The following is a 24169-nucleotide window of genomic DNA, read 5'->3' as shown; positions in this document are numbered from 1 at the left end:
CGAAGATTAATCTTTGAGAATTGTGTTGCGTGTAGAAGTTGATCGAAGAGGTCATCGATGCGAGGCAATGGATACTTGTTTTTGATAGTGAGCTTGTTGAGGGCTCGGTAGTCGATGCAGAGGTGCATTGACTTATTCTTTTTTTCCACAAGTAGTACAGGAGATCCGAAAGGGCTGCGACTGGGCCGAATGTGATCTTTGTGGAGTAGTTCGGTCACCTGTCTTTGGATTTCTTCATTTTGAGTGTAAGAAACCTGATAAGGAGGTTTCGACGGTGGATTACTGTCGGGAATAAGTTCGATTGGGTGATCCACTGGTCGTCGAGGTGGTAACTGCTTTGGCAATTCCTGTGGAAAAATATCTAGGTAGCGCTGGAAAAAAGGTTGGTTGAGGTATTCAGAAGGATCCTTTGTTGGTGTCTCCTCTATTGCCGTAACCAACAGAAGTGAAGTCTTTACTTGGCGTTTACGGGGAACCCACTTCTTTACTTGTAGGGCAGAGGCAACTAGCGTTGAAGGAGAGTCCCTAGAACCAGTTAGCTCAATAAGTTTTCCTTGGTGGACAAACTGGATAGTATGGCTGCGAAAACTGATTGATGGATCATAGTCGTAGAGCCACTGTTGTTCAAGTATGACATCGTACCAAGAAAGAGGCATGATGTCGAAGTTCAACTTGTCCGTATAATGTTGGATGCGAAAAGACTAGTTTTTTATCTTGGTGTTGCACAAGAAGGTAGTTTCATTTGCGAGTTCAATCTGATAGTCCATGAGACTAGGACTGGTGGTCAACCGAAGTTTGTCGACCATAGAACTAGCTAGGAAGTTATGAGAGCAGCCACTGTCGATGAGGATAGTGACCGTTGTTCCACGAATTGATCCTTGGACACAAAGTATTTGAGTGGCCAGGAAAGGTTCGGTGTTGCTGGCAAGGCTCATGTAGATGGTATTTGCCGTTCGAACAGCTTTGCCTTTCTTGTCTTGTGCTGGGGTAGCATCTTCTGTTTGGGAAGTGCTAGGTTCCATATTGGAATTTTGCTTTGGTTGCTTGGAACAATCGAACCATCTATGGTCGCCTGTACAGATGGTACAAAGTCCTTTATGTTGGGGATGACGGTGATGACTGTGAAGAAGAAGAGGCGCGATCCTTGGAGGAGTGCTTCTGTTGGAATCCAGCATATGATTTCTGAGACTTGTGGGGATCTTGAGACTGTCGCTGACCTTGATTACCCGAGTTTTTTTCTAAACTTGGGGTCATCTTAAGGGCGAGCACCTTTGGCCATAGTAGAGTTTGGTGTTCTATTAGCACTCTGCTTCCCTGTGTTTTAGAAATCAGTAATGCGCTCTGCGTAAGCAATAGCGCCAGCTGTGGTGGTGATGTTTGCTTTGAGGACATCAATGCGTAACGAGGGATTTAGGCCTGAGATGAAAGCATGAAGGCGATCATCATCAGTTAAACCATCAATCTCCAGCACCAATGTGGTGAACTCTTAATGTAGGAAGACAAGGAGCCTGTTTGCTCCAACTGTCTGAGTTTTGATCGTGCTTGGAAGTCCGCATTGGTAGGTATGAACTGCTAAAGTCGTACGGAGCACTTGTTCAAAACGTTCCCAAATTAACACACTTTTGCCGTCTTTTAAGCGTCGTTGCCACCATGGGAAAGCTGTATCCTTGAGGAGGGAGGTTGCGAAGGCAATCTTTTTGCCTTCAGCGAGGTCAACAATATCAAAGTACATGCGCAGTTTTGCGAGCCATTGGTCAACTGTTCGGAGATTTCATCGACCAGTGTAGGCTTACGGAAGTTTAATGTCAAGTCTTTTAGTTTTGGAAGCTTGGAGTAAACGGTAGAGGGCATGGAGTTCAGTGTTTTCTACTTCTGGTGGGAATGAGTCCACATAGTCGTCTGGTTGCGTTCTCGTCATCCTCTGTATGTGTGGTACTGCGAGAATCTTGGAGGAGGTTGACTTTCTGGACCATGTCAGAGATGCTGTCCTGAAGCTGGGAAATTTGAAGTTGAAGTAGTGCTTCGCCTTGTAAGTTGACTTCAGGGGTCTTTTTTGGACCTGAGTCGCTTATCTCCGGAGAGGCTGCACGCGAGCGTTGCGACATATCTGAGATCCTTGTGAGAAAAGCACGAACCTGCGCTCTAGTTTGTACCATTCCTGGAAGAAGATTCGGGCTGCTCCCTGAGGTTGCTCATGTTGGAGGGGGTAGGAGAAGCCGGATGGAACCAGCCGTGGAAATCTGGTAAAGGAGGTCCTGTCTGAGGTAACACTGGTGATGTCGAAATGGGTGTTACTGCTCGTGAGAGTACAGGGGTAGGTTGCAGAGTCCACGGATCTGAGAAGGAATAAGGAGCTGCTGTCGAAAGTGGAGGATATCCAGGAGAAGGAGTGCCTTTAGAGTGTAAATACTATCTTGGGGAAGGTACAACGTGTATAGGAGGATATCTGGGAGCTGAAGGAGGTGGAGAGTACCTTGGAGATGCTGAAGCTGAGGGGTAAAAGTCTCTCCAAAGATGGACATCAAACTCGTGAGGAATATCGGGTTCTGGGTATCTACGTGTCTCGTGGAACACAACCTAGACTGTGCTGAGGAAGTAATGTAATTGAGTTGCCTCACGCAGAAGATATAGGATGTGGTCCAAGTCACTGGAAGGGCACGTGACACAGAAGACCCACGATGCAAAAGCTCCGAAATGGGCTAGTTGTGCAATCTGAACACGATATTGTGTGGTAGATGATGCCTGAGGTGTCCTTGAAGGGACTGGGGAATTACCAGGGGTTTCCATGCTTTAAGGAGGAGGCTTTCATTTGCTGTAATTTGATAATGAGCGTCAAATAACAATATGAAAGAGAATCCTTAGAAATAGAATGGAAAGAATCCACCCTACATAGATTAGATCTGCCAATTAGTTGCGTAGAATGGCCTGAAAATCTCTGTCCGGAGGTCCATGTTGCTGTCCTGCAAGTCCACGTGGATGTGTGAACAAGAAAAAGGTGTTGGGGTAAAGGCACATTGCCACCCCTTTATTAAAGATATGACACCTATGACTGTCTTAAGACAGTCATAGGGGGAAAAACCTAATCCTAATAAAACCTATGAATTTGTGGTGTGGCTCATCACTTCACACCCGCACACTTGAGTCTTCTCTCTCTCACACTCTCTCCCTCTTGCTCTTCTTCCCCCTTCTGGCCCTTCAACTGGTATCAGAGCCAACCTCTCCTACCCTCCTTCTCCACTCCCTACCCTAGCCTACCCACCTGGTATCAGAGCGGGCAGCAGGAGCAGGGCGGCAGCGTTGCAGCAGCAGCGCGGGCTGCAGCAGGCAGCGCGGGGGGGGCGCAGCAGCGCGCCATTTCGCAGGCGGGCAGCAGGCGCACGCGCAGGCGCAGGCACCATTTCGCACCGTACATCTGTACACGCCGTACAACAGTACAGACGGCCGACGGGGGGGGGGGCGCAGCAGCGCGCCATTTCGCAGGCGGGCAGCAGGGCATGCAGCAGGCGCAGGCACCATTTCGCGCCGTACATCTGTACACGCCGTACAACAGTACGGACGTCGGCCGTACATCCGTACATCGGCCGTACATCCGTACGGACAGCCCTCTGCCGTACAGTACGGACTACCGTACGGACGCTGACAGGGAACTGAGCAAGGAGCTGCTTCCGATTTTTTTTTTGCGTCAGGGAGGTGCATTTTTTTTTGGGATTTGAGTCAGAGGAGTACATTTCTCCTTGGATCTGTACTTTGCACAGGTACACAGGCACGAAAGTACAGCAGGTACACCTTTTTGTTTGGGGGAAGAAAGAGAAGGAGAAAGAGCACTCTGCTCTTCATTCAGGATCATCTTTTCAGTTCTAAAAACTGTGTTTTTTCTTGAAAGTACAGCAAGTACCTTCATTTCCCTCGTGCTTGAGGTGACCAGAACCACAGTGTGTGGTTGATTGCATAGTTATTTTGTTCTGGGAAGGTAATGCCTTGATTTTGCAAGAGGACATATGCTTTTACTGGGTTTGAATCTCAGTTTACGGGTGGGCAGATCATAGGGCTTTTGCCCGGCAGTTGATGCTTTGTATGCCTTGAGGCAGTGTGGTGCCAGAGAGCACACATTTGTCTCGATTTCCGCAGTGTCGAGGTGACATTTTCTTGCAGGTCACATTTCTTGTGCAACACTCAGAGAACCTCAGTTGAGCCACGCTTGGCCAGGGCGCATCGAGTTTACTCGGTCCCTAACTGTCCATCGTTGACAGTGCTCAAAAGGTTCCTCATTGAGTGTTTGTACGTTGGGATCTGTGTATGTCATTTCTACACAGGACAGTATTTGCATTACACTGTTAGTTGATTTTGTCAGAGAGATTTACATTTTGTATGCTACCTCAGTGTTGAGGTGTTCTTCACTTGGTTCAGGTGTCAGATCAAAGGGCTTTTGCTCAGATTTTGCTTGAGAGCACTTGGTTTACTGTCAGAGATCTTCAGATGCCTTTTATCCCCTTGGCAGAAGGGTGATTGCTTGGGATTTGTCCCATTTTTCTGTTGCAGGTTTGTGACAGGCTGAAGTGTCTGATTTTTTTTTGGTGAACAAAACAGTGTATGCCAAGTGGTTTATGCATATTAACTCAGTGCAATACCTCATCTGAGGTGGGAGAAGTGATCAGTATAGCCAGTACAGCAGTGTTTACAGCAGTGTTTTGTGTTTTGTCAGCTGATGATGCACTGTTAAAGCACTTGTGAAACAGCTGCAGCATTCTGGATTTACTGTTTATGCCTATTTGAGCACGGTACAGTGTGTCAGAAGGTACAGTGATTGCAGGGACATTTACTGTTTTGCTGCAGATTCTTTTGACAGTAAAAACAGCACTATTCTGAGTGCTTCTGGCTCTTGATAGAGCAGTTTTTTTTAGAAATCAGAATTTTTATTCAGTCTTTTTTACTTATATGGCATCAGGGGGAAGTGAATCTTCAATTCTGAACATAAAGAAACTGGAAGGAGCACACAATTATGCATTATGGGCAGAACAGTGCTTGAATGTACTTCTGTTAAAGAAGATTTCTAAGCCCATAAGGGTGAAGGGTGTCAAGCCATCTGACATGGCAGCTGATGACTGGGAAGAGCTTGATTTGTCCGCAAGGGCAGCTATCATGCTCACTATTTCTGATACTCTTGTGTTCAATGTTCAGGCTGAAAAGACCTCTTATGGCCTATGGCAGAGGCTAGAAGAGTTGTATGCCCAAAAGAGCTCAGCCAGTAAGGTTTATTGGTTGAAGAAGCTGGTTGATCTTCGCATGAAGGAAGGTACAGCTATGACCTCACACTTGAGTGAGTTCAATGCCATCTTTACACAGCTTATTGCACAGGGATTGAACCTTGATGAGGAGTTCAAGGCTACTTTCTTGCTGTGTACCCTCCCTGAGAGTTGGGACACTTTCAAGACCACTCTGTCAAATTCGAATGTCACTCTTATGTATGCTGATGTAGAGAGCTCTCTCCTTATGGAGGAGATGAGCAGGAAGAATAATGCGAGCAGCAAGTCTTCAAATGCCTTGCAGGTATAGGATAGAGGCAGGACTCAGCAGAAGGGGAGATCTGCTAGTAAGTCCAAATCCCGCAGTCAGTCCCGTGGCAAAAAGGATATCGAATGCTTTTATTGTGGCAAGAAGGGACATGTGAAGTCTAAGTGCTTCAAGTTCATACGGGATCAGAAAGCCAAGAAGGCTGAAACAAAGGATGCAGGCAATGGAAGCAAAGGCAAAGGCAAGGCCAAGGCAGATGACTTGGATGCAGTGAATGTTGCAGCAGAGGACAGTGACAGTGACATACATGATGTTTTATGCTCTTCTGCTGTAATAGCACATGCTTTGGTTATTGATGGCCATGACATGCACACCTGGCTCTTGGACTCAGGTGCTTCTTTTCATGTTACTCCTCATAGGGAGTGGTTTACTTCCTACACAGGTACTTATGGAGTTGTTCATCTTGGGAACAACTATGCATGTCAGATTGCAGGGATTGGCAGTATACAGATAGTATTCCCTGATGGACGCATATTTATGCTTGATGGTGTCCGCCATGTGCCGCAAATCAAGAAAAATCTGATTAGCACTGGCTTATTGGATGACAGTGGTTACCACACCACATTTGGGGATTCCAAATGGGTGATTACTGATGGCCAGGCTGTAGTGGCTGAGGGTTTTAAGAGTGATACCTTGTACCCTCTTTATGTTTCCAGTGTGGGTAATCATGTTGTTGCCATAACCGAGCTGCCAAAGGTTTCATTGTGGCATAGCCGGTTGGGACACATGTCTGTTAAAGGAATGCAAGAACTGTCACGTTTGGGTTATCTGCCGTCTCTTTCTTTTTCAGATTTGCCTACTTGTGATCATTGCATATTTGGCAAGCATTCTGTGACTCCTCATAAGAGGAGAACTCCCCAGAATAGAGCACCGCTTGATCTAGTGCACACTGATTTGTGTGAGATGCCACAGTTATCACTAGGGGGTGCAAAATATTTTATTACTTTCATTGATGATGCCACACGCAAAGTGTGGGTCTATTTCTTGAAGCATAAGGGCGATGCCTTAGATGCTTTCAAGAAGTTTGTCGCTCAGGTTGAGAATCGGACAGGTCGTAGGCTGAAATGCCTCAGATCCGATAATGGGGGTGAGTATGTGTCACATGCCTTTGTGCAGTTTTGCCAAGCTAAGGGCATCAAACAGGAACTCACAGCCCCTCATAATGCATCTCAAAATGGTGCAAGTGAGCGGATGAATCGAACTATTCAGGAGAAGGTTCGATGTATGTTGTCTTATGCTGCATTACCCCATGGCTTTTGGGCAGAAGCCGTGCAAACAACAGTTCACATTATTAACAGGTCACCAAACAAGGCTTTGGAGTTGAAAGTGCCAGAGGAGGTGTGGTCTGGCAAGCCACCTTCATATAAGCACTTACGTGTATTTGGCTGCGAGTGCTTTGCTCATGTACGCAAAGAACTGCGCACCAAACTGGAGCCAAAGTCTATCAGATGCATCTTTATGGGTTATGGTGACGAAGGTGAAATGGGGTACAGGTTATGGGATCCCGTTAAACGGAAGATTATACGCAGCAATGATGTCATCTTCAAAGAAGATAGTGTACACAAGGAACCCGTGCAACCTGTGGAATACAGGAGGGTCATTTATGATGATGTTGGACAGCAAAGAATGCCCATTTATATGCAGCAGCAGGCTGCTGCAGATAACCCTGTTCAAGAGGGTATACAGGCTGAAAATCAGCCAGATAATTTTGCCAATGATGCACCACTGGATATGCCAGCAGATGGGGCTGCAGAACAGCCAGATATGGTGGTACAGCCACCCGTCATGCATGACGAACAGGCTGGACAGCAACCTAATCCGGAACATTTTGTTAGGAGGAGCACCCGTGTACAACGGCCTCCTGACAGGTTTGTTCCAGGAGCCAACAATGTGGCTGATTTTATCATGCTGACATATTGTGGTGAGCCTTCCAGCTTCAAGGAAGCTATGGGAAGAACAGAGAAAAGGAAGTGGGAGAAAGCCATGCAGTCAGAAATGGACTCCTTACTTCAAAATGATACATGGGACTTGGTGAAGCTACCTGCAGGCAGAAAGGTTTTGCCATGCAAGTGGGTTTACAAAGTCAAAGTGGATTCAAATGCTTTACCGAGGTATAAGGCCAGATTGGTTGCCAAGGGATTTAAGCAGGAGAAGGGCATTGACTTTGATGAGATCTTTTCCCGTGTAGTCAAGATGACTACTTTGAGAGCAGTGTTAGCTCTTGTTGCTCATGACGACATGGATTTATGTCAGATGGATGTGAAGACTGCTTTTCTTCACGGAGATCTCCATGATGAGATCTATATGAGTCAGCCAGAGGGATATGCTGTTAAAGGGAAAGAGCAGCTTGTGTGTAAGCTCAAGAGGAGCTTGTATGGACTCAAGCAGGCGCCAAGAGAATGGTACAAGAAGTTTGATGCCTTCATGCAGTCCCAAGGGTATCATAGGTGTGAAACCGATCATTGCTTGTACACCAAACGGGCAAAGGATGGTAGTTTGATGTTACTCATTCTATATGTGGATGACATGCTGATTGCCAGTAAATCTCAGCATGAGATTAGTGCTTTAAAGAAACAACTGCATAAGTCTTTTGACATGAAAGACTTGGGTGATGCCAACCATATTCTTGGCATGCGGATCACTCGTGACAGGTCCAAGGGACTTTTGTTTCTGTCACAGAAAGAGTACATTGACAAAGTACTGCAGAGGTTTAAAATGGAGGGGGGGAAGTCTATTAGTACCCCGTTGCCTCCACATTTAAAACTCAGCAGTAAGGACAGATGATGATAAGGCTGAAATGGCCAAGGTTCCGTATGCATCTGCAGTTGGTTCTTTGATGTATGCCATGGTTGCCACTCGTCCGGATATTGCTTTTGCGGTGGGAGTCATCAGCAGGTATATGCCAAATCCAGGCAAGCGGCACTGGGAAGCAGTGAAAGGCGTTTTGAGGTATCTCAAGGGTACCAAAGACTTGTGCATATGCTATGGCAGGCAAGATGCATTGGTGCATGGTTTTACAGATTCAGACTATGCAGGAAATGCAGATAACCGGAAGTCTACTACCGGTTATATTTTCACATTTGCAGGAGGTGCTATATCATGGGTGTCTCGGTTGTAGAAATGCGTTGCACTGTCAACTACTGAAGCTGAATATGTTGCAGCCACTGAGGCTTGCAAGGAAGCAATATGGCTTACTCGGCTGGTGGGAGACTTGGGCATTACAGGAGATATGCCAGTTTTGCATTGTGATAGTCAGAGTGCTATCATGTTGGCAAAGAATCCGGTCTTTCATCAGAAGACCAAGCACATAGATGTGAAATATCATTTCATCAGGGAGGTACTGGAAGACAAGCGACTTGAGCTTGTGAAGGTGCATACTGATGATAATCCTGCAGATTTGCTCACTAAGAGCTTGCCTACAGAGCGGTTTGCACATTGCCGCCACATCATGGGATTAGGATGAGACCACTTTTATTTTATGGTCTTGTATACAGTAACTGTATATTGCTGTAATTTTTATTCTTTTCTCCCCTTTAGGCATATTGGCCTTTAGGTGGGAGGTTGTTGGGGTAAAGGCACATTGCCACCCCTTTATTAAAGATATGACACCTATGACTGTCTTAACAGTCATAGGAGGAAAAACCTAATCCTAATAAAACCTATGAGTTTGTGGTGTGGCTCATCACTTCACACCCGCACACTTGAGTCTTCTCTCTCTCACACTCTCTCCCTCTTGCTCTTCTTCCCCCTTCTGGCCCTTCAAAAGGTGCCTGGCGAGACTTTCAAGGCAGATAGGGGCGTTGGCAGAGGCGTGGTGCAGAAAAGGGCAGATTGCATGGAACCAGACACGCTTTTCCTGCGTTGAATTCAGAGGCAAGTATCTGTCGGGTGCGAGGAGCAGATCTGGGCCTGGCTGGTCGGAATTGGAAGGCAGCAAAAGGCTGCTGTTCACAGGCTAAGGTGGCGAGATGAGCCAGCAAGATCCAGGCTGGTCTGAATCGCGATAGAGGGGCAGCGAGGCTGCTGGTCATAGGTAGGTATGGTGGCGATGTTCTAGCGAGGGCCGGCTGCCAAAAACGATCCAGTAGATTGTAGGATGGAAGCCTGACAAAGGGCGCAGCCTGCTTGCATCTGACGCTGCTTGTTGCGTGCTTCCAGGGCTGATTTGCGGCAGCAAGGGCTGATGATCTAGGCTGGAAAGATGAAGAATTTCTGGCACCTACGCTGTTTGCAGAAATCAAGGCAGCAAGATGACGATAGAGGCTGCAAAGGGGATCTGTTCGATCACAAGGTCTTGTAGGTAGTTATGCAAAAGAGCCGGCTGATGCAGGCCATCGAGAACGATGCAAGATGGAGGCCTGACGAGGGCACGGCTTGCTGCATGGATAAGGCACAAACACGTACTGTAGAAAAGGCGAAACGTATTGCAGGAATTCGCGTTTTGATTTGTGCGCCTATTGCTGGGAGGTGGTTACCAAAAATTAAAACGTGGGTTTGGAGAACCCTTGGGTAGTTTAGGGTTAGGTCTTGGGTATAGGGCTGGTTTTCCTTTTTAGCCCTTTTAGGTACCCTTTTAAAGGGTGCTTGGTGCCAAAAGGTGTGCCTATTCTAAGGGGTGTGACCCTTGGAATAGGTGTACCTTTTCATGAAGGGGTGTGACCCTGTTTTAAAAAGGGGTGTCCCCACACGAAAGGTGTGTCCTTTTTTCCACGATGGGGTGTGTCCCTTGGGTGAGGAGTCAAAACTCTTCATCAAAAGGTGTGTCCGATGGGGGAAAAGGTGCGTCCCTTGGTTTTGGGACAGCCCAAGCACATCAAAAGACACGATTTTTGTCGTGTCCATTCACATCAACTCGTGATGTGGGGGAGATGGAGAGGCCATTGATGACTTTAGGTGGGGTTGGCGCTAAAAATTTTTACGCTCATTCTCTCCATCTCTTCCATGCACAATTGCGCGGATATCCTTCTAGCGGAAAGAGATGTATCAGATAGGTGCTAGAAGGTGGGGGACATTTTCTATAGGCAGGAGCGAAATTTGCTCTGATACCACTGTAAGAAATCCTAGATTTACTATATTTAGAAATGTGCTAAGGAACAGAAAGGAGACTGAAATAGCAGAGAACAAGGAATATTTGTATTGCTTGAGTGTGTGTAGTGTGTCATCCATACAGTTGGGCCTCTCTTATATAGAGAGTGAAGAGTCACACATGAAAAGGTGTGTACTCCAAAGTGTATGTGCATAAAGAGGTGTGTACCCCTTGTGAAGGGTGTGACCCTTGATGAGAGGGTACATTACAATAGGAGTGTCTCTTCAATAGAATGTCTCTTGTGAAGGGTTGTGCCTCATAGGAAGTGTCCCGTCGAAAGGGCATACCCTTCCACAAGTGTCCATTCATCAAACCATCCATAAGTCTAAGATATAGAGAAAGGAATATGTCACAGATCGTGACACCAATAGCCAGCTAGAGCCATTTATGAATGGTGGCTCCTACGGGGAGAATTACGCGAATATTTGACGGCTGGAAAGTGTGTTGGCACAGGCAAAAGACGCGACCATTGTCTAATTCCTCCTAGCCAGGGATTCGCCCCAACAAAAGGATACTTCAGCTCAGAGGACAGGGGAAATGGCTCAGAGAATGGAGAGAACAAGCTTAAGCAAATTCTGTGGGAAGAAAATGAAGAAAAGCATGTGTCCCAAAGTAGAGCATCTCCAGATCCACAAATCACTCCACTGATCTCCCAATCAAGCCCATGAATCTCTCAATCACACCTAATAGAACCATCTACTACCTAACCTGGTCACACTAACCACCATGTGGTGACACACAAACTCACACAAACTTTGTGCCCCTTGGTACACCTCATTACATCAATTTGTCCATCTCTCTCATCTGCTGCCCTGCCAAGTCTGTGATTGAGAGATTCATGGGCTTGATTGAGAGATTAGTGGAGTAATTTGTGGATCTGGAGGTGCTCTCGCTTGGGCACATGCATTGTCTCAGTTGCCCTTATAAGGACTCCTCTACTCTTGAATAAACGTCCTTTTTCACTTCATTGCTGATTCATTTCATGCCTTCCTTGCTGTTCCATCATGTGGTGTCGGAGCCACTTCACCCTCCTTGAGCCCTCTTTTCAGTGCCATGTCATCTATCTTCTTTTCCCAGATGAAGGTTTTCTTCCCTCTCTTTCCACAGAATTTGCTTAAGCTTGTTCTTCTGATTCAGTGATCCATTGTCCACGCCCTTTGAGCTCAAGCATCTACATGACTGGGTGAACCTCTATGCCGATTAGATGTTCGCTCGACAAAGTTTCTACGAGTTCTTTCTCAATGCGTCAAATTTCTCTAATTGCTCTTAGTTGAAGCTGGGCGACTACCCTATGAGGAGTCCGTTGTTGAAGTCCGAGCTCATTTGGTTCTCTAGGTAGGGAGAATTGAGTAAAAAACAAGTCTTCTTGAGGAGAAAATAGCGCAACTTGCTAGTGCTATCCTGGGTGGTGTAATGCAGCATTTCACCCAGGCTTCCTACTGGATCTTCACTGGTAAAAGACCTTTCATTTCACTATGAAAGCCCTCTTGGAGCTGCTTTGATCAGTTCGAATTTTACCCTCCACTCTTTGCTTGTTTTTGAAATCAGTTTTGAGAGTTTCTTGGTCTTCATGTTTGACTAAGTAAACAAAGGCATATGGCTTTTGACTTGATTGGAAAATTTTCAGTAATTTGACTAAGATTGAGCTTTGGCATTTGAACTCATGGAAGGGTGTTGTTAAAAATGCCTTCTTCTTGTGGTTCTAGCAATACTCCATGTATTAGAAAAATCAAGAAGAAGACAGCTTCAAAATATGTCAATAGGAAAGTAACTAGGCTTCAAGACAAAACTCAAGTCCCTTACTACTATCATTATGCAAAGGGCCTTGACTTTTCAAATTTTATTTCTTTGCAAGATGCATCTATATGGTGATGGTTCATTTTGAAGAATTGTAGAGGGATTAGACACTACCAGTATTAGTAAGACCTTCCCTATGGTCTCCAAAACAAAGATAAGTTTTAGGGAGAGGGATTTCACACATGGTAGACCAAACTCAAGTTTATTCTCATGAAGAAGGGGGTCTGGAATGTTACTAATGGGAAAGAGAAGAAACCGACTACTAGGAAAGGAGAGGATTTATAGGTACCTAGAGATGAGAAGGCACTAGCTATAATTGCACTTGGATTGAGTGATTTTCATATTCATCACATTGATGGTTGTGACACTGCACATGCTGCCATGGGTTACCCCCTCGGAAGGGAACTGGACACAGGTTAAAAAGAAAACGAAAACAAGCGGGAAGTGTTTCAAGTATAGTTTGCTCATTAATTTTTTTGATTTGAAGTTGGATAGAGGAGAATCAATCTCTTCACATTTAAACTCTATGAAAAGCATATTGACTCAGCTAGCTAGCATCAAAGTTTAATCTTGATGATGACATTGTAATTACTATCTTGCTTAAAAGTCTACCCGATGAATATGGCACAATTGTAACTACCCTCATCAATCTACCTGAGATCAATTTGGTGGAAATAGAGGCATCCCTCTTGGAAGAGGAAAGTAATGTAAAATAGAGGAATGACTACAAAGAAAATGGGGCATATTTGGTCAAAGGCAACTTCAAGGAATCTACTAGCAAGAGCAAGATGAAGTGCAACTTTTGTGGAAAGCTTGGACACTTTGAAAAAGAGTGCTATGCAAAGAAGAAATTTTCAGCCAATCTTGTGGTAGAAGCAGAGAAAGAAGAAGAAGAAGAACTAGAGGATGTTAAAGCTCTCACTTCTTTCACCACCCAAGTCAATCTTGATAAGGGTGATGATCCATATATCTTCTAAGTTGTTTTGTGTGTGTGTCAATAAGGGTTCTTTGCCCTGGGATGTCCCCCTTAAATGATTGTTAGTCTTATGTTTGAGTTATTACCTTGTTAGACCCATGGGGATTTCCCATGCATAGTCATTGTCCATTCTCCCAGTTGTAAACCAAGAGCCATAACTAGAGCGAGTCACAGGTTGGGGACATGAGTGTTGTTACTAGGTGTGAACAAGCCATGAAGCTTCCCATGTACTACTGCTGGGGTGAGGTCATCAATTTGTGGGAGGGTATGATGGACAAATTGATGTAATGGGGTATACCAAGGTGTTAAGGTTTGTGTGAGGTTATGTGTCACCACATGGTGGTTAGTGTGACCAGGTTAGGTGGTAGAAGGTTCTATTAGGTGTGATTGAGAGATTCATGGGCTTGATTGAGAGATCAGTGGAATTTGTGTATCTGGAGGTGCTCTCCCTTGGGCACATGCATTGTATCAGTTGCCCTTATAAGGGCTCCTCTACTCTTGAATAAACATACTTTTTCACTTCATTGCTGATCCATTTCATGCCTTGTTTGCGGCTCCATCACTATCTGCCTTTCATGGATAAGGTATTTTTGAAGGTTTTTTACATTTTGTTCAGTTATATGAGGAGGCATTACAACCGAGAGTACCTTTCATTAGTTGTTCGTTGGTGGCAGTTGAGGACTTGCTCTTTAGCAAGGGAGGGATTGCAAAAACCCAGTGTTGTTTGTATTGGGTTTGTTAGTAATACATTTCATTTTATTATCTTTTATGTCTTTTTACATATGTACTAATCCATATGAATGTGAGCATTTGTGTGATATGTTTACACGTGGTGATCATATGCTACGATTTAGAGGATCCTAGTTCAGATCACAGATATACATACATAATCATTCGATGGGATGATTAGTTTCCCTATTCTGATAATTGGTATTACCTTTCCGTGGCGACGGTAGATCATTATCTGATGATGTTACATAGGTCAAGCTCTTGCATGTGTTGCAAGTATCACATATAGGAATTACTGAGACACGCCCAGATTGGTACCAGATCAGCTTCTACCTAAGTGTACTAGTCTACATGTAGATCAGTTGCTTACCTATCTAGCACACCTATTGTCCATAGGACCTTTCGTTCCTGGTTATATTGCCAATTCCTTCATTGCGTTTTGTGGGTGAGCCTCGGTGTGTTGGGGGGGATACAAAACTATAATAGGTATGACTCCAGGCATAGTAGGGATGACTTGGAGTTATCTTATGTGGTGATGCATTTTTAAAGATGTTTGATGTATTGAAATCTATGGAATTCTATGGTCATGATATGGTGATTTTATGAGGAATGATTTATATGTGGACCTAATTGAATTTTGATTGGGCTTACGCTAATTCTGATAAAAACACTTTGATAGTACCAGTTTACATACAACACAGAGTTGCTTAGCTGATCACATACTTAAATGCAAGACATCTTACTGCAAGCTAGGTATCAAACAAATAAAGTGGATGGAGATTTGTGAAAGGGTATGCCCTTGTGAAGGGAGACTTCCCATGAGGCACATCCTTCACAGCAGCTAAAATTCTTCCATTGAGACACTTTTTCATGAAGAGGTCGTTGCTATTTGCAGCCATATAATGTACTCCCTCTCATAAGATTACACCCTTCACAAGGGGAAAAAATCTCTTCATGCACATAGTCTTTGGGGTCATACACTTCATTCAGGCTCTTATTTCAATGCAGATCTTGTTTTCTGGTATCAATACAGTTTATTTCTAGTCCTACGCTCAGTAATGATGTTTTTAGATTTCTAGGACTTCTCACACAATGGCATCTTTTTTATTTTCTTAGCTGATACACCTACGCTTAGCTGCCTAACAATTTAGCTTTGACAATGTGGCAATCCACAAAGCTACTATGATAAGTTGAGGCTGTATTATCTGATATCATTTAAAGGAAGGCTCAGGCAAGGGGAAGTAGCTGTGTCTTATTATGCATTCGTCGATATCTTTAGAGATTAACTCCCGTTATTTATATGGGAACCTGTTGTGAACAATCTGCTGGATCACATATTGTATGTTTTTTCTTTGAAATTACTATTGCAAGTAAGAATAATGATTTTGATAAACAAACAGACAGTAAAATCAACTCAACCAGAGGAGGAGAAAGTTGAGGAGGTGCAGGAATCTAAAAGTGAGGAGCAGAGATTTAAAGAACTGAATACAGCAATACAGCGGTTGGAAACTCAACGTGTGGTAATTTACCGCTTTTTTCCTCTCTGGGAAGCTGATGCAGTGCTTTGCTTCTAATTCAAAATAATTACGTTGTACCGGTTTTCTTCCCAAAGGTACTTAGAAGACATGTTCCTCGTGACAGTAATATCTTACACAACCATGTCACTGCAGAGGATTTAGTTGCAGAGGTAATATTCTGTGCTTTTAACATACAGTTCATGTCTTAAGTTGGATTCTTTATGTTCAACTTTTGTGTCATATTAACACTGTATTTCAGATTGCGAGTAACATGTATGTACACACACACACACACACACACACACACACACACACATACATATTCATATACATATATATGTATACATACACATATGTATACATATACATATATATATGTATACATATACATATATATATATCTATATCTATATATCTCTCTCTCAATATACACACACACACACACACACACACACACACATATATATCTATATATATGTGTGTGTGTGTATACATATATATATGTGTACATATATATATATATGTGTGTGTGTGTATACACACACTTTATTTTATAAAAAAAAAGTAATATCCAGTGCAATATATTTATATGCTCATGAATTTACATGATGGGAGGTCTCCGAAATGGAGAGTATCCCAAAGATCAGAAAACCAAGGAGAAAAGCTCTATGCAAGAAGCATCCATATCACCCTCATGGCAGGCATCATATAAGGATTGCCGCAATGAGGCTCGGAAAGATTCATATGACTTGTGAATCTGCCGGCCCAAGTATGCCAAATTATGCTCACTCCAGATTGTCCAAAGAGCCCAATATCTCACCCAAGAGAGAAATAGTGAGTATGGAGACAAAGACCTCATAAATCTGCCAAAGAGCCAGAAATGTTTCCCAAATCTGTGACTCGGGAAACGGAGCCGGAGATGATCTGAAATTCTCCTGAGGAGGATCCTAGAACACGGGCAGTGCCAAAGCAAATGAAGAACAGTCTCTGAAGGAGCCTGACATCTTAAACATGTGGATGGTGCAATGCGACGTTTAGCAAGTGTGACCCCCACTGACAATGTGCCTGTCATACATCTCCAAAGAAAAAGTCTTTGTTTCAATGGCATTTTACACTTTCATAACATCCCGAGATTCTTCTGCCACCATGAGAGGGGCTTTCGTATATGCCACAGAGAATTAGCATATTGCTGAATCCATGGAGCAGGCTGAAGAAGCCTGTAGGCTTTGATGGAGGTTAAGGCAGGAAGAGGAATGGGATGAGTGCATGTAGCATAGTGTTGCAATTGCCAATCCGTGAGCCTGTCTGTGTCAGCCACAGGAGGAACAGGTAGAAAAGGATGTAACAAATCAGCAATTTTCTTCCATATAGACCTATGATGCATTCCCAATGCATAGGAAGCAGTGGCCTGAGGAAAAGATAAAACATAGCCCTGATCATCTACCACATCATGTATGTATCTAGTTCCCAATTTCATGAGATTGTATGCCCGAACATGTTCATGTAAAGCGAGTGGAATGTCAAAGATGGCACTCCAATGAATACTTTCTTTCCTCATTGAGTTTGTTCCCGAGCAATTATCAGGAGCCCATTTGACCTTAGAAAGTACTTATTTCCAGTCAAGTATCAGAGCAGTAGAGAAAGGACAGCCAGGTATCTTCCCTACAAATCTCCCAATGACAACCTCCCAATGATCAATAGTCCAATGACCATAAGCACAAGTCCTCATGTTGACACACATGGATGCTAGCATATAAGTCCATGGCTGTTGTTGGCGGAAAAAAGTATGGAGCATAGTCACCTTTCTTGCAAGTACATGATATCTTATATTGAGGACATTAAGTCCACCATGCATCCTAGGAGAGAACACCATCTCCATCTTCATCAGTCTCAATGCACAAAAATCTATGTAAATACACACACACACTTTTTTTTGTGAAACCTGTAACTATAAAATTAACATGAAATCAATGTACATGACATTAGACTCCAAAGGAGAGCCTAATGAAAGAACTCAAAAACAGTGAGAAAACGCTTCAAGGCTAGTAGCATCCAAGTCCCTCACAGCATAACTATCATATAAAGATTGCTTGAGGGACATTCTGAAGAAAGCATATGCCTGAGGAAACTGTTGTCCCATCCTAAAATGCAATCTCTGTGTCCAAATAGTCCATAGTACCCAAAAGCGAGCCCAGTGAAAGAAAAGGAGGAATGGAGACATCTGAGATGAGAAGCATCCAAACATCCAGAAGAGTTTCCCGAATCTGATAGAGGGAAAAAATACACACACACACACACACACACATATATATATACATATATATGTGTGTGTGTGTGTGTGAGAGAGAGAGAGAGAGAGAGAGAGAGAGAGAGAGAGAGCCAAATGCTTAAAAGACCAGTGAAGAAGAGGCAAATAAAATTGTACATATGCCATAATGATAGACTGTACTATCCGAAGTCGACATGTAGAGGCCAAGTTGACAAGTGCCAGTATTCCAGCTTCTTGTTAATCTTTTGAAGCACCCATTTAAGTTGTTGTTGAGGGGTAATATTCCAGCCAATGGGATACCCTAAATGCCTCTTCCTGCCCCTGTTACTCTAGTGTATAGTGGGAGCTTTTTCCATTGGGGTGAAATTGGAATCACGTCGTATTGCTTCCTCTTCCTGCCCCCGTTGCTCTCATCACCGTGAGACAGTTCCCCATTTGTTCTGGTCTTGCTGGCACTCTCGGATATTGATCACTCATGTCTCTCATTTGCTGCGGCTTCGGTTTCCCTCTATCAGATTCGGGAAACTCTTCTGGATGTTTGGATGCTTCTCATCTCAGATGTCTCCATTCCTCCTTTTCTTTTACTGGGCTCGTTTTTGGGTACTATGGACTATTTGGACACAGAGATTGCATTTTAGGATGGGACAACAGTTTCCTCAGGCATATGCTTTCTTCAGAATGTCCCTCAAGCAATCTTTATATGATAGTTATGCTGCGAGGTACTTGGATGCTACTAGCCTTGAAGTGTTTTCTCACTGTTTTTGAGTTCTTCCATTAGGCTCTCTTTTGGAGTCTAATGTCATGTACATTGATTTCATGTTAATTTTATAGTTACCGGTTTCACAAAAAAAAAAGTGTGTGAGAGAAAGCGTGAGAGAGTGCGGCCTTTGCTGTTCAGCCTCGCCAAGGATCCCGTACAGCCTCCCTTCCTGTCCGTACACCTGTACGGTCACCATACGTTTTTCGTACAGCTGTACGAACAACTAGGTGAGGTCTGGCTCATCCCCGCGCAGTCCTGTACCTGTCTGCATCGCCATCGCCGTACTTTTTCTTGAAGACCCTTCCGTACGTCCGTACAGCCATGTCCATTTCCGTATAGTCCAGTCTCTCCGTGCCCTGTCATCATCTCCGTACAGTTCAAAATGTTTTTTGGCACAGTCTCCTTCGTATATCCGTACAGTCCAGTCTTGCCCGTACAATCCAGTACCTTTTCCGTACAATCCCGAGTCGTGCTCCTGTACTTTTTCGTACAGTCATGTGTCTTGCTTGTTAGATTCTATACTTCTCTGTACAGTCCCTCTTGCCTTGTCGTATTTCAATCATGGCTTCAGGTTCGGATGTTTGTACATATGCTCGAAAAGAAAGACCTGTAGATGCTAAGCGCCACCCTTCACAGCCTACAACACAAGATGATGGACTTACTATGGAAGCTCAATACGTGTTTGATGCACTTAAGGATGACTTTCAGCAGTCACGATAGGAATGGGGCAAACCAGTTCCAGAGGTCACATACAAATTGAAATTGCCATCCCTCCTGAATCCTCTCAGGAAGTTATAAATAATTTTCTTTCCAGGAAGAATCCCAGCAGTCAGTGATGTTGCACAGTGGATTAAGTCCATCCTTGGAGGATGCTTTGTAGAGGGAGTATATTTTGCATTTAGAGGCTTTTATGAGGTGCATTTATCAGATGCTTTGTGCAAGCAGAGGCTACTTGAGCTTTCTCCCCTCTTTTACGGGAAGCAGATGGTACATGCTATGCCTTGGTCCCCAAACAAGGATTATCAAAGTCTTATACGACATCATTGTCCCGTATGGGTTGAGGTTGTTAACGAGGTTGTTAACTTCCCGGACTATATGCATGAAGAATTGCCTGGCCTGGCTGCTTCTTTGGGACAGGTCATTTGTCCTCCACGCCCTATGGGAAACCGTAACAGTGGAAGTTGAGGGAGTGCAATTGGGAAAAAAGTATTTTGAATTGAAATGGGGTGTGTTTGCAGGAGCTTGTTTTGCCTGCCACAAGTTTGGACATCTAGCCTCTGAATGCCCAATGGTTCTGCATCAGCCCCCTCCCAATGCCTTGCCGCCCCAGACACGGGAAAAGAATGAGAATTTGCAAGCTAAGACAGCAAATAGAAATGGAGCAAAGAATGCCAAACCAATTAAGCAGGTGCAACCACTTGCTGGAAATGGAAAAGATAAAGAAAAAGAGAAGATGAAGGAATCTGCGGGAACTGATCGCGATGGTTTTCAACAGCCTAAGAAGGTGGTTGTATTGAAGCAACGCCCCTTTCAATCTCGTCAATGGGATGATGCTTCTCCCTCACCGGGACAGGCTTCTACTTCAGCTCCTGTCCTTGAAAATTGGGTGGGGGTTTTGAAGAAGGGCATCCCCATATGTGATTCTGAAGAAGGGGAGAATGCTATTTCTTTCATGGATCATGAGGGAACGCAGCCCATGTAGGCAGAGGCTTTGCCTCCTGGAGCCTCAGTTAGCCTTCAATGACAGCAGTGGCAGATGGATGGTCATACAATGTAATGTCAATGGTGATATTCTTGAGTTTGCATCAGTCTATGCCTCCCAGACCTCTGTCATGAGGGCTTCTTTATGGGATACTTTAAGCAAATATCCATGGAGATCTAATGCATTCATCTGTGGAGATTTTAATAATTCCCCTCTGCCAAGAGATAACACCACTTCAAGATCTCATATGCTATCATTGGAAAGGCAGAAATGGGATAGCATGCTTCTTTCTGTGCAGGCTGAAGATTTATGGCTGCTTCTCCAAGGGTCAGTGCCTGGATATACTTTTCATCATAATGCACTTACTACATACTAGGCAAGGCTTGACAGATGGTATTTGTTTTACCCACAACAATATGCAGATTTTAGCCCTCATCTCCTCATAGATTTCTCATTGGGCTTGTCAGATCATGCCCCATTATGGATGAATCTGCACCTTGGTATGCCACTGGATGATTTGCCACCCCTTTCCAGTAGATTATTGCATGTTAATCAGGCTTATTTCCGACATCACTATTTCCAGCAAATGATCAGACTTGCAATTCATCCCTTGCCTTTGCATGCCCAGGAGGACATGGATTATGCTTGGGACAGCTTTGTCTCTCGTATACAGAATGTCATTAGGGAGTATGGAAACTGGCATATGACTAAATGGAGGAATGAGGTTAAATGGGCAAAAAGGACAGCACAACAATTGACTGAATTTTCACATTTAAGGCCTCTCTCTGAATCAGAAAATGATTCCCTTTCACATGCTCGGATTAAATTGACTGCTAATGATCAGAGGAAATTGCACAAATGGCAGATTAGAGCAAGAATGAAGCCCCTCATGGATAAGGGCTGCTCATCAAAAGCCTTTTTCAAGGGCCTGCATGCTACTCGAAAGAAAAACTCATGTCTAAGGTTAAGGAAGCTAGATGGCTCTTGGACGCACTCTTTCTCTGATCTCCAAGATGAATGCCAAAATTATTTCCAGAAATTCTTCTCTGCTCCTGGTTCCCCATCAAATCAAATGACTGATGTGAGGACTAAATTCCTCCAATATGTTTCTGAAATAGTGGAAATGGATGATGCTCGTACCTTGGAGAGACCTTTTACTGATACAGAACTTGATAATGCATTGTTCCACCTCAGCAAATACAAGTCCCTTGGCTGGGATGGCCTTACGGTGGAATTTTATATTTCTTTTTGGGATGATTTGAAAGATGTACTCTTGCAAATGATCAATGTTGCCTGGTAAGAAAATCAGTTACCGCACTCTTGGAAGCATGGCATAGTCAAACTTGTGCCCAAAAAACATTTGTGTGACCATATGTCAGATTGGAGGCCTATTACTTTGATGCCTGTAGTTTACAAACTCATTGCCAAAATGATTGTGTATAGGCTTCACGGGATACTGAATGCGGGCCTTCATCCTCATCAGTATGGGTTTGTGCCGTGAAGACAAATCCATGACAATATCTCCAATGTATTGACTGCAATTGAATATGCTAAGTACTCGCATCAAGATGTGCTCATATTGCAGGTAGATATTGCTAAGGCATTTGACACTGTTCAATGGGATTTTATCTCTCAAATCATGACAAAGTTGGGCTTTGGTCCAAAGATAGCAAATGTAGTTTACTGGCTTTATTCTGGCTCTACTTCTCAGTGCATTCTTGGGGGTCATCTATCTCGGTCATGGACATTGGGTAGATCAGTTAGACAGGGCTGCCCTCTTAGTGCTCTCTTCTATGCCATTGCGACCCATCCCCTCTTAATGTATCTTGATCATCTTACAAACACAGGACAGATGACTGGTCTTAAAATCCATGGGGCTGCATCTTTTTTGGCACAAGCATATGCTGATGATTTCTTCTTTATGCCACAGAATTCTCCCCGGGAAGTTCACATGCTTATGACCACTCTATCATTGTATGGATTTGCAGCGGGATTGCATGTCAATTTTGACAAATCTAAATTGCTTCCCCTGAAACAATGTGACTGGCATTCTATTCTCTGGCCAGGTCAGGTGGTGCATTCCAAAGATGTAGTTAGGCATTTGGGATATCCTATAGGATGGCATATCACCAGGAAGCAGCAGTTAAAATGGATCTTCCAAAGACTTCAACATAAACTGGAATACTGGAAAATTTCTACTTGGCCACTTCATGTCAGGCTCAGAATAGTACAGTCCATTGTAATGTCCTATGTCCAGTTCTTTTTGCCTTTGCTGCATTGGTGCTCCAGAGATATTTCAGCCTTTATGTCTCAAGCTATGGAGATGTTGTGGAGGACAAAAACTGCTGTGAAAGCATTGAGACTGATGAAGATGGAAATGGTGTGCTCTCCTAGGATGCATGGTGGACTTAATATCCTCAATATAAGAGATCATGTACTTGCAAGGAAGGCGACTATGCTCCATACTTTTTTCCGCCAACAACAGCCATGGACTTGTATGATAGCATCCATGTGTGTCAACATGAGGACTTCTGCTTATGGTCATTGGACTACTGATCATTGGGAGGTTGTCATTGGGAGATTTGTAGGGAAGATACCTGGCTGTCCTTTCTCTACTGCTCTGATACTTGACTGGAAACAAGTACTTTCTAAGGTCAAATGGGCTCCTGATAATTGCTCGGGGACAAACTCAATGAGGAAAGAAAGTATTCATTGGAGGCATCTTTGACATTCCACTCGCTTTACAGGAACCTGTTCGGGCATACAATCTCATGAAATAGGGAATTAGATACATACATGATGTGGTAGATAATCAGGGCTATGTCTTACCTTTTCCTCAGGCCACTGCTTCCTATGCATTGGGAATGCACCATAGGTCGATATGGAAGAAAATTGCTGATTTGTTACATCCTTTTCTACATGTTCCCCCTGTGGCTGACACAGACAGGCTATTGGATTGGCAATTGCAACCCTCAGCTACATGCTCTCATCCTGTTCCTCTGCCTGCCTTGACCTCCATCAAAGCCTACAGGCTTCTTCAGCCTGCTCCATGGATTTAGCAATATGCTAATACTCTGTGGCATATCAGGAAGCCCCTCTCATGGTGGCGGAAGAATCAGTGGTGTTTATCTCAATACTCACTATTTCTCTCTTGGGTGAGATATTGGGCTCTTTGGACAATCTGGAATGAGCATAATTTGGCATACTTGGGTCGGCAGATTCACAAGTCATATGAATCTTTCCGAGCCTCATTGCGGCAATCCTTATATGATGCCTGCCATGAGGGTGATAGAGATGCTTCTTGCATAGAGCTTTTCTTTTTATGTTTCTGATCTTTGGGATACTTGCCATTTTGGAGACTTCCCATCTTGTAAATTTATGAGCATATAAATACAGCACTGGATATTACTATAAAAAAAAAGTGTATGTGTGTGTATTTATATAGATTTTTGTGTTAGTGACATGCTTCTTCTATTTGTGGCTCCACATCGTTACAAGACCATTCCCCAGCTTTGGCTATATTACTGTGGATCATTCTAGATGCTCGAGATTTTTTTTTCAAAGTTATTAGTTAGTTTCCTATTTTCAAAACATAAGGTATAGGGAACTGTATTAACAAGTTCAAGTTTCAAGTTTCAACTAAAGCATTCCAAAAATATATCTTAAACCATAAAGTCATAGAATCTAGATTCACAAACATTGAAAGACTTGTCACTTTATGATTCATCAGTCGCCAAATACATCGATGATTAAGGATTGAAG

The 24169-nt window shown here is 43.7% G+C and overlaps 1 protein-coding gene across 3 annotated transcripts in view; it reads left to right on the top strand.

The window, feature by feature from the left end:
- LOC147903340 (Ribosomal protein L9/RNase H1) overlaps nt 1-24169 on the top strand; it is a 98010-nt gene that overhangs the window by 64084 nt on the left and 9757 nt on the right. For all 3 annotated transcript variants that reach the window (XM_087372723.1, XM_087372724.1, XM_087372725.1), the window contains exons 5-6: nt 15560-15679; nt 15772-15846. In XM_087372723.1, coding sequence (XP_087228849.1) covers nt 15560-15679; nt 15772-15846 — 195 coding nt within the window. The remainder of the gene's footprint in view (nt 1-15559; nt 15680-15771; nt 15847-24169) is intronic.

This window comes from Dipteris shenzhenensis, chromosome 3, assembly GCF_047967505.1.
Source record: "Dipteris shenzhenensis isolate YYH24624 ecotype China chromosome 3, Dip_SZ_1.0, whole genome shotgun sequence".
NCBI lineage: Eukaryota > Viridiplantae > Streptophyta > Polypodiopsida > Gleicheniales > Dipteridaceae > Dipteris > Dipteris shenzhenensis.
Note: the sequence above shows the minus strand (reverse complement) of the source record. Positions and strands in the feature narration are given on the sequence as shown.